The sequence below is a fragment of the Arachis ipaensis genome, chromosome B1 (assembly GCF_059453495.1).
Source record: "Arachis ipaensis isolate K30076 ecotype BB chromosome B1, ASM5945349v1, whole genome shotgun sequence".
NCBI classification, from domain to species: domain Eukaryota; kingdom Viridiplantae; phylum Streptophyta; class Magnoliopsida; order Fabales; family Fabaceae; genus Arachis; species Arachis ipaensis.
The window spans coordinates 7,044,467-7,055,479 of NC_142436.1; the positions used below are offsets into that span (position 1 = coordinate 7,044,467).

At 33.8% G+C, this 11,013-nt stretch overlaps 2 protein-coding genes across 3 annotated transcripts; one reads left to right on the forward strand and one right to left on the reverse strand.

Annotated features, from left to right (window-relative positions):
• Positions 1 to 452: 452 nt before the first annotated feature.
• DDI1 (ubiquitin family protein) lies at positions 453 to 6,474 on the forward strand. Its single transcript, XM_016315905.3, has 16 exons — positions 453 to 788; positions 922 to 954; positions 1,279 to 1,433; positions 2,096 to 2,204; positions 2,469 to 2,585; positions 2,702 to 2,767; positions 2,853 to 2,915; positions 3,132 to 3,176; positions 3,317 to 3,378; positions 3,649 to 3,742; positions 4,310 to 4,402; positions 4,474 to 4,543; positions 4,670 to 4,737; positions 4,971 to 5,016; positions 5,383 to 5,408; positions 6,202 to 6,474. The coding sequence occupies exons 1-16, from the start codon at positions 723 to 725 to the stop codon at positions 6,328 to 6,330; spliced, it is 1,242 nt and encodes a 413-aa protein (XP_016171391.1). The 5' UTR covers positions 453 to 722; the 3' UTR covers positions 6,331 to 6,474.
• Positions 6,475 to 7,214: 740 nt separating this feature from the next.
• LOC107613815 (RNA-binding KH domain-containing protein) lies at positions 7,215 to 9,302 on the reverse strand. Of its 2 annotated transcripts, none has more exons than XM_016316079.2 (2): positions 9,035 to 9,302; positions 7,215 to 8,103 (listed from the first exon to the last, which is right to left on the reverse strand). In XM_016316079.2, exon 2 carries the CDS (start codon positions 8,094 to 8,096, stop codon positions 7,434 to 7,436), a length of 663 nt encoding a protein of 220 aa, XP_016171565.1. In that variant the 5' UTR covers positions 8,097 to 8,103; positions 9,035 to 9,302; the 3' UTR covers positions 7,215 to 7,433. The 2 variants fall into 2 exon arrangements, with proteins under 2 accessions (XP_016171565.1, XP_016171636.1); XM_016316150.3 differs by having other exon boundaries at positions 9,028 to 9,300.
• Positions 9,303 to 11,013: the final 1,711 nt, after the last annotated feature.

An 11,013-nucleotide genomic window follows, 5' to 3' on the forward strand; every position in this document is an offset into this window, starting at 1 on the left:
TTAAAAAAATAAAAAATAATCAGGAAAAAAAAAACTCTTTCTAAAAGTTAAAATTTACATATTTTCTTATTAAAAAATATTTTAACATAACAAATAAAAATATAAAAATACTTGTTATTTTTTAAATATAATTAATGAATAAAAAATATTTTTTACATAGAATATTTAAATATAAAATTATTTTAAAAATATCTTTTAACAAAAATCACTTAAAATTTTTTTTAAAGATCATCCATAGACAGCAATTAATATTTTCGATAAATCTTTTTAGGTAACAGAAAAATGCAAAAAAAAAAAAAATCTCTTTTAAAAATATAATTCTCATCTTTTTAAATATTTTTATATCATCATATCCAAATATAATATATAAAAAAATAATTTTATATGAAATGTTTAAATATTAAAAAATAAATTACTTAAAAAAATTATTTTTTAGAAGCTCGCCACTTGATGGGTTGATCCTGAAAGCACACTTTCCGTCTCTTCTAAGTTTTAAAGGCATTCGACCAAAGCCTAGTCATTGAATAGTCTTCTCTCTCTTTGCACCTTCAACCCCGGTTTAAAATTAAAAATTCAAATTAAATATTAAATACATAAATATAAATATACTAACCTTGATTTTTTTTTAAATAATCTTCTCGTGCGCAACAACAGCAATATCGTAATTCGTAACACAAATCTAGTGATAGAAAGAGAAACAGGCGACTTGTGAGTTGTGAAAGATGAAGATCACTGTCATGACTGCTGATGAACAAATTCTCACTTTGGATGTCGATCCTCACGAATCTGTAACCATCAAAGATCTCATCTTTGCCTTTAATCTTCTCCTTTCATATCACTTGCTTTTTCATTCTTTCATTCATTATTGTTATTATTTTTCTTTTAAATTCTTGGTTTCTTTTTTCGTATGTTAATTGGTAGGTGGAAAACGTCAAGGCATTGCTGGAGGTTGAGGTGAGTTTCATTATTTCCCAGCCTTTTGTTTTTCCCAAAATTTGATTCTGCTTAGGTGGGAGCAAATTTTTAATTTAGGAATTCTGCGTCTCTCTCAGAGTTTTATTTTATTATTTGATAAACAAAATCTCGTGTGAGAGTTTGCTGTTATTGATTTTTGGCATGGTGTTGTTGGTTGATTCATGTGTGCAATGAGATGATGGATCTTATATGAGTTTAGTTTTTGAGTGTTGTTTTTAACTCTTCTTGGCACATTGTTTTTCTGGTTGGATTTCTTATTGTTGTTGTGTTGGTTTTGGTGCTAAAACTTGTCCTCATGAGAAGACAAGTGTCCCTATTCAGCAACAGCAACTACTCTTCAATGGGAAGGAGATTAGGAATTCTGACAAGTTAAGTGCCATAGGCGTGAAGGATGACGATTTGCTTATGATGGTCTCCGGTGGTGGCAGTGGCGGCGGCGGTGGCGGCGGTGCTGCTAGGTATGACTCTTCATTTATATGACATGTCACTATTAGGAGATAATACTGAGAAGTGAGAACCTCAGTAGGGGACTTTCCCTCCCAGACATGTTGTGAGATAGGAAAGCTTTGCTTTGTTGATTTTCTTTTTTTATTTTGCTTTTGTATAGGGGATCCCTTATGCCGCAATCGTTATCCTTCTCCTCATCTTAATGAGATTCTTTTTTATCAAAAAAGAGAAAGAAAAAATGTACTGAGAACTTCAAACTTTACCTTTTGTTTTACGTGGAAGCTGTCCTATGCGTTTTCACTGGCTTTCGAAGTTGTCACACAGTAGGAATGCCTTCTGCATACGGTATAGTTGTTCTTGGGGTTTAAGTGTGAAGTGAGGCTGTGGTTGGAGACTGTCTTGGGATAGAAATATAGAGAAGTTACATTGTTTAGGCACTTGAAGATAGAGAAATAACGAAAATTTGAGATTCATCTGGAAATAAGGATGGAAGATGTTTAGGCACTTGAAAATAGGCAGTTGCCTGCTGGAGAACTATTTAAATACTATCCTATGAAGCTTGCCTTTGTCCTTTGACTTTTGTATTCTTTATTTGTGGATATATATACTTTATTTGAAATGTAAACTATGAATAACATGGTATACTTAACATGATAAATTTAAATTATTTCAGTGGAACTGCCAATGAATTGAGTTTAAATGCCGATGGATCCGCTGTAAACCCCAGTGCTTTCCAGCAGCACATAAGACGTGATTCTAATTTGATAGGTCAGCTCTTTCAGGTAATTCAATGTTTCTTTGATTATAAAGTTTGGTCATTTTTCTTTATCAATATTTGAAGCATATACATCATATGTTACTCTTATGATTACTAAATATAGTGAAGCACATTCCTTTGTTTCTGTTTAGTGGTGTAGAATTTCAGATTTAAGTGCAATTATATTTTAATTTTCAAATCACTTGATTTATTTTGGACAGTTTGAATCACTTGATGGCTTGCTTGTTCTTTGGTTTTATGTTGATCCTATTTCTAATGGAACATACAGAGTGATCCGGAGTTGGCGCAAGCTATTCTTGGGAATGATCTTAACAGATTGCAGGAAGTTTTGCGAATGCGTCATCGCCAAAGGGAAGAACTACAGCGTCAGAAAGAAGAAGAGCTTGTAAGTTTCCTGTATGGTGACCATATTTTCTTCCATTTGCCGAATTTTCTGTTTTTGCTCGACATACTTCTATTGGTATACTCTGTTCCTAAATTTGTTTGACTTCCTTTCACTAGGCTCTTCTCTATGCGGATCCTTTTGATGTTGAAGCCCAAAGAAAGATTGAAGCTGCCATTCGCCAAGTTAGTTCCTTTTTTAACACATGAAGTGCATTATATAATGCTCGTCTTATGATGATTAATGTTGACCTTTTAACAAATTTCACAGAAAGGAATTGATGAAAACTGGGCAGCTGCACTGGAACATAATCCTGAAGCCTTTGCTAGAGTGGTATGTACAGAATTTTAACTTCTGTTTTACATGCTATTAGCCAAGATTATCGAACTTTTGTGTTAACTTGTAAACTTGTAGTTTTAGGTCCCCAAATCAAGTTTACAAGTAAACTCTTATGAGTTCATGAGTTGAGTTTAGGTGAACCATTTTGATTACCATGTTAATAGCTTCATTGTTATGCATACTAAAGTGCTTTTTCATGTAATTTTTCAGGTTATGCTTTATGTTGATATGGAGGTTAATGGTGTCCCATTGAAGGTAAGTGGCTCATCACAACAAATGCATTCTTCATAATGTTCAGTGTTTTATATCTACACTGATCAAGATTCTATTTCTGTTAGCCTCGATGCTTCAATTATTATTTTCTGATTGTACATTGATTTTCACTTTGTTTTCAGGCATTTGTCGATAGTGGAGCCCAATCTACCATTATATCAAAAAGTTGTGCCGAGCGCTGTGGGTATGTTAATCTGTTCAACTAGATTGTGCATCCAAGACTTGTATAATACTGTGGTATGATGATTTAACTAATTAGGTAGCACATTTGAATGGCTATAAATTTACTCTACTTCAACACTGATATATAGATGGATAGATAGATGATTAACGAGGGAAATAAAATTCTTAATTCCTTATTGTATTATGTTCTAGATTATATTGTTTTATAAGTTGCCAGATATTAAAATATTATGTTTTAGATAAGTTTTTTAATAGTCACGTTATCTTCCAGATTGTTGAGACTCTTAGATCAGCGATACAAAGGTATTGCTCATGGAGTTGGTCAATCAGAAATATTAGGTCGAATACATGTAGCTCCAATCAAGGTAATCTTTTAACAGGACCAATATTGAAGTCATGTCTATTTGTTCCTGATGGTGTTTTCAGATAATGATATTTTGTTTAAATTCGATGCCTTGGTTTTTGTCATGGACATGGAGACAAATTATATTTGGTTATGTATTTTGCCTTTGAAAGCAGAACTGCAGATTTTTCTCTTTTGGTTATGCGCGCGACTTTTTTTTGTGTAAATATTAATGTTGGTAATTATCTTCCTGTATTGCTGTTATCCATTATATATGACTGTTTTATGCTATTGACTTTAGTGTGTTCATCGTAAGGGTGAAACAATATTTACATGATTGAGTTTAAGCATGCAGATGCGTTAATGTCTCATGGTTTTCTTGTGAATATCTGTTTAGCAAGTGATTTTTCTCCACCTGACCTCTCTGTGATTGTGTTAGTGATAGAGAAATCCTGATTTTTTATGAAGGACTTTGTTTCGTCGGTTGAGATTGATATCTTAATACACATTGAAATTACTGATCATTGGCAGGTAAAGTTCCAATATGTTTAATTCTAATATTCATTTTGTGCATTTGTTGTTGTTGTAGATTGGGAGTATATTTTACCCTTGCTCATTCTTAGTTCTGGATTCTCCCAATATGGAGTTCCTTTTTGGGCTTGATATGCTCCGAAAGCACCAGGTATCATCCTTGGTTGTAACCTTCGATGTAGACGTAGCTGCTATTCTTACAATTTTGGCTCATAAATGCAGTGTATAATCGATTTAAAAGATAATGTTTTACGAGTTGGTGGTGGAGAAGTTTCAGTGCCATTTTTGCATGGTTGGTTTTCTAATCTCTGGATTTTGTAGCCATCCCATTTTTTCTCCCTATATTTTGCATGGCTCTTCTTTAAACTCAATCGAGTGGATGATTTGACAAGTAGTTAACCTTGTTTGTTCTGTTCAGAGAAAGACATACCGTCACGGTTTCTTGATGAGGAAAAGTTTAAGGAGGCTTCAAGCTCTGGCGCACAAGTAAGCACCCTTGAAGTTATAAGATTCTCCTTTTAAGCCATGTGTTTATTTATTTGCAAATGATATTGTAGAAAACAAGGTTTCTAATGAAATTTTAATAGTCCCTTAGTTTTTTCTTTTTCTCCATAACGCATTTGATATTCATTTAAAATAAGCATACTCTTAATCTGCTTCAAGACATGGATTGCAGTCATTGTTTGAATAAATTTTTTGATTACTTTTTTTACCTTCAGGTTACATCAGGGGGCAATAATCCATCACCAAGGGGCCAGTCTTCTGGTTAGTACTGGGGATATTTTTGTAATTTTATAAAAGGGAAAGTCCCTTTTTTTAGTTTATTTTTTATCTTCTAGCTTTAGATTTGAACAAACTGAATTTATAATTTTTATGTCTTATTTTGTACTTTTCAATTGACTAGTATCTCATTTAAATACAACCCGAAACAAGTCTTTTAAAAGCTTGCAATTTATTTCGACAACAATTATTTTAAGTATTGGAAAGCCTTTTACTCTTATACGTTGATAATGAGGTAGATGTCTAGATAAGTGATCTTATTTTATTTCCCATCTCAAATTTCACTCTTCTAGACTTTGTCAAAAGGCTTAGAAACTTACCTATTTTATGATCTTCCAAAAACAATTTCAGGGGGAGCTTCTGGCGACAAGTCTAAGGTATGTTATGAAGCTTCAACCAGCTGATTCAGCTTTGTACTCTTCGTCCCTATCCTTTACAAATCTTGTACTTCATTGTTTTCTAGTATAAATGTTTTCAGTTGGATTTTTGTTGCAACGGTTGCGTGCTCTCCATTGAGGTGCTTGCATAAGGAAGTATCAAGTTAGCTTGCCTATGTTGCACCCAAAACCCGTTGGGTGCGGCTCTTCTTGGATCTTGCATAATGCAGGATGTTTTGAACCAAGTTGCCTTTTTTCCCCTTTATGGAAGAAATTTGGAATATGGACAAGTTTTTTAACTATTGTCATGTTAGTCCATAATGCAAAATGTAGTACCTAGAGCTTGTTTGGATGAGCTTATCTAAAATGATCCGTTTACCAAGTTTTTTCCAATGGAATAATGGCGTCCACACAAGCTCTTAGGATGTTTGATGAAATGATAAACAAGCAAACAAAGAAATCCCTTATAGTCTCAATTATTAGATAAACTTTATTCTACTCTCCCAAAGACCAGTTTCTGTTCTTTATATTCTACCTAGGACTTAATGGCGTCGTTTGATTCATGTAACCGACCCACCTAGTGGGATAAGGCTTGGTGGTGGTGGTTGTTGGTGGTAGTGGTGTCTAACTTTGTGGTTATAAATGTTTGTTTCTTAGACTATTCAAAGATATTTAAATAAAAACTTGGTATATAGCACTTCTGTTCTATTCATAGACTGGATTTCATGTAGTGAGATGGGGCTTAATTAATGTTGTTGGTGTATATTCTCTAAAATAATCTTTGTTGTTGCAGGATTCTGAATTTGAAGCCAAAGTTGCAAAGCTTGTTGAGTTAGGATTTGGAAGAGCTGCAGTAATAGAAGCTCTTCAATTATTTAATGGCAATGAGGAACAAGCAGCAGGATTTCTTTTTGGGGGCTGAAAGGAACAGTTATTATTAGAAACGATTGATTTCAAATTTTAACTCATTCCATTTACAGGATTTATAAAATTGGAATTTTAGACCTGATGACATTTACTGTGAAATTGTTCATACTGTAATGGAAGTTTCTTTTTATTTGATAAACCAATTTGTGGATAACTATGTATCCTTCGTTTATAGGTTGAATGGGTCTAACCTTACAATGCTAAATGCGAATAAGGAAATAAGAATGCACCATTAAACCATTGCTTAGTTTCATATTCAAAGAGTGTACTCGAGACAATCCTTGAGTAAATTGAAAGAGTAGTTATATCAAAAAGGAAAATATGCTGCTATGATGCCGGATTTGCATGGGTTTTTAATTTATTTTATCCTTTTTTTGTTGGATATAATGCAAATGATTTAAAACAGCATTTGAATGGTTAAAAAGGACTGGGATTTAATGGTAAAGACTAAAGAGCCATAAGTATGAAATAGCTAGTCCCAATAGAAGATTTGAGTTCGTTTGACTAAAATACTTCAACAAAACATGACAAAAATACCCAGAACATTCAACGAAGTTACCCAATAAATTATCGATGTAGAGTAATTTTTTGAACTAGCGCTCAATTCCTTTATATTTGAGTTTGAATTACGTTAGCAACACAAATTCCGACTTAAGATCTAATAGCTTTTATGTGCAGAGTCCAGATTCCGGAGAGGATATAAAGAGGAGTATGTTTACATCCTTTTCTAGACCTGTAGAACATAAAATTTTTCTAGACCTGTAGAACATAAAATTATTAACTTTTCAATTTCTACCCGAAAGCTATGACATGCCTAATTCGAAAACAAAAACCATTTCAACTTTCTGCTACCAAGAACACAAAAAAAATGGAAAAAGATTGAAGAACCTTGGAAATAACTACTTTATAATCGAACAAAACTTTACAGCTATTCCATTACACTTACAATTCTGATTTCAACTTGGACAAATAGCTGAATTAAACAAAAAGGATTGAAGAACTAACCACTTACCAAATAACTCATCCTCATCACACTTCATCTCATAATATAGCTATAGAATTAGACCCAAAAAAAATCCAGTATCATGACTAGGAAGATCAAAACCTCTCTGCCAGTCTAGCAGTAACTGCTCTTAGTTTGGAATATACCTTTCCTGCTGGTGATCCCAGGATAAGGCTACAAAGAGAATCCCTTGCAATTTTGATGTTGGAAAATGACCCTAAAATGTGTATTTTGGTGTCAGCAATCACAATCCTTGTCTTAGTTGCATTTTCGATTGCAAACTTAGTTTTACCGCCTTTACCAGATAATCTTCCAATAGCGCGAGACAAGTGATCACCTCTAAGTGTCTTAACATCCTTGATCTCAAAGGACTCGACATAGAGTTCATCCATACGGAGTAGAGCGATGGCATCTATGACGTCGAAGCCCATCATGAAAGCATGGACAAAATCAGCACATTTTTGCAGGTTACTAATATCGGGTGTATCTGGCCTTGTCTTCAGTTCAACCTTCCGAGCCTTCAAATTCATGCGGATGTCAATTTTCATCTGTTCATATATGGGAGTATAGATGTCCATCCATGCTTTCTTGAGAGGGTTGTAGCGATGCTGTGGAACAGACACCTTCCTGAACTGAACCTGACCATCCGACATCTCATGAGGCTTCAAAGGCTCGAACTTTGGCTTTGGAGGTAATGGTTTTGCCTCAGAAGGGAGAGCTTCTACTTCCATCGAAGATAAAGCCATTTTTGACTGCATTATGTAACTGTTCAAAAGACCCAAAAAAAAAGTAAGTTGAATCTAAAGGTTCACGAGTAAGAAGACATAAGCAAAATCTACTCCAAGGTTTCCACCCTAGATACCAACAGTTTGTAAACATTTAAGGGTATATTAAACAAATTTCTATCAGCATACTGATCTTTGCTAATTACAAAATACACAAATTTGGACAAATATCAGCACAACCTTCTACTAACTCAATCTGCTAACATGCTAACACAGTTATCGACATACACACAACACAAAAATCTGCCAAGACCTGAAGTGCCCTATAATGTTTTTATTAAAACAAAAAGGCAAAAAATCCCAAACTCAGAAATTCCCTATAATCATTTCAAGTTTAAGGTTGAGATCAAAGAAGTCAATTCGCAGTTTTTACTTGAACTCAGAAGATAGTGCAAAATCGTAATTTGTAAAACGAATTTTAAACATGACTCATAATTTATAAAATATATTCTACCAAAAAATAAAATAAAATAAATATATACTTTTTTACAAGAATAAACAAAACTAAGCCACAAACAAATAAAATGAACATAGGCAAATTTGAAATAAACTAAATCTTACATTCTAACTAGGGATAAGAAAAAAATAAAAAGGAACAAAAATCCAGTGAACAATGACATCTCAATAAACTCAGTATTATAATCCAATGTTCCAATTTTTCAGTTAAAAATCCAAACCCTAAATTTAGTTTCACAGCAACAAAATCTAACTCTACACCCAAATTTATCGATTGACAGAATCCAAACCCTAAACCTAAACCCAATTTCACGTTAAGAGAATCCAAATCCAAAACCTAAACCCAATTTCACATTAATAGAATTCAAAACTTAATCTCAATTTCATAGCAATTTCATCAAATAAAAATCAAAACACATATATTCTCAATTAATAGAAAGTCAGAGACATCTAACTTATTGCAAGGCGGCCGGCTACAGAGCAGAGGCGTTGCTGAAGTAGAGTTGCCGTCGAGTGAGCGGCGGCTGCGACGGAGGAAGGCCAGGGACGACACCGTGAGGGACTCAGAGAGAGGAGGTGGCGACGCAGTGAGAAGGAAGATTGGAAAAAGGAAGGAGGAGGTGGCGAGGTGCTGGAGAGATTGAGTGGAGAGGAGGCTCGTGCTCGTGTGATAGAGAGGGAAGTGATAGAGAGGCGCAGAGACTGTGATCTGGGTTGGGGTAGGGTTTCAACTTTCAACATATCATATATATATTTATATATTTAAGTTACTAAAAAAAGGTAGATAAATGATATTTAATAAATTTTAAATAATATATTTTTTATTTTAAATATTTTATTTTTTATTTTTAAAGATAAATTAGACAATTTAAATACTACAACAAAATAAGGTTATAAACACCGAACCAATCATCGAACCATTCTAGTTATTAATTTATTGGTTCATAAGTTTAATCAGTTCGATTGTAGTTGAACCGAAAAAACTGTTTTATAATAAAATAATAAATAAAATATAAATAAACACATTAAAATATAATTATAATTTAATATAAACTTTAAAATATCATCTAAATTAAAAGTATTATATAAACTAGAATGTTATGATCTCATTCAAATACAAACACAAAAGTCAAATAACAAAAACAACCAACTAAACATAAAATACCAACATCCAAATTTGTCATCAATCATATTTATTCATATTCACAATTTTATCACATTCATTCATATTCAAAATTCCTTGCCTTATTCAACAGCACAAAAATTGAATGAACATCAGCAACACCATCCTCTGCTGATTTTGCATACTTTTAATAGCCACTACATGTTACGATTTAATATTAGGAAGGGTACTAGTTATGCCCATTAGAATTACTTAGTCTTTTAAGAGTATAGACAAGAGACTTTTATCAATGTATTAAAGAAATTAATGAATTGATATTAAACTTGGGTTCAATTTGGAGTTTCTCTCCCTAACTCAAAGAGGGAGTTCTAACATTGGTGCTCTCGTTGGGAGGTTTCTTCCATTTTTCATGGAAAAACAAATAACTCAACAATTTGAAGATACATTTCCAATATTCGATGAAAAAGATGGTTTTGGATGGACAATATGCTCTGAGCAATACTGGAATGCTAGAGAAACACCCGAGAAGTAGAGATTCATAGAGGTGGAAAGAGGTTTGAAAGGTAAAGTTCTAAGATGGTTTTAGTTAAGAAAGGCGCTCAATCCATTTGCCAATTTGAAAACATTCGAAATTGCATTCTATCATTGCTACCAACCGAATATGCGTCCAAGCTTGCCAGAAATTTGCTGGAATGAAGTTGCAGAATGGAGAATTGAGTGGAAAGACATTAAAGTTAGACTAAGCAACAGCATCAACAGAAATTCAAGAAAAAAGAGAGGCCGAAATCGATGCAAATTCAGATTCAACAAACAATTTAGCAACAAATTTAACAACAAAAAAACAACAACAAAGCCTTGTCCCACTAAGTTGGGTCGGCTACATGAATCAAACGACGCCATTGTGCTCTGTCATGTATCATGTCTACAGAGAGACCGTTTACATGTAGATCTCGTTTGACCACCTCATGGATGGTCTTCTTAGGTCTTCCTCTGCCTTTCGCCCTTTGTCCATCTTCCATCTCATCCACCCTCATAACTGGATGTTCTATCGGTCTTCTTCTCACATGTCCAAACCACCTGAGACGCGATTCAACTATCTTTTCCACAATGGGTGCTACTCCAACTCTCTCCCTTATATCTTCATTCCTTATTTTATCCAATCGCGTATGACCACTCATCCATCTCAACATCTTCATCTCTGCCACACTCAGCTTATGTTCGTGCTCCCCTTTAGCCGCCCAACACTCCGTACCATACAGCATAGCCGGTCTTATAGCGGTGCGATAGAATTTACCTTTAAGTTTTAAAGGC

Bases quoted from the DNA above. Each gene is read 5' to 3' on its own strand.
- LOC107613815 (XM_016316079.2), bottom strand. From the start codon at position 8,096: ATGCAGTCAAAAATGGCTTTATCTTCGATGGAAGTAGAAGCTCTCCCT.
- DDI1 (XM_016315905.3), top strand. From the start codon at position 723: ATGAAGATCACTGTCATGACTGCTGATGAACAAATTCTCACTTTGGAT. The intron at 4,403-4,473 runs GTATCATCCTTG...TCATAAATGCAG, and splicing joins ATATGCTCCGAAAGCACCAG to TGTATAATCGATTTAAAAGA. The intron at 5,017-5,382 runs GTTAGTACTGGG...AAACAATTTCAG, and splicing joins ACCAAGGGGCCAGTCTTCTG to GGGGAGCTTCTGGCGACAAG.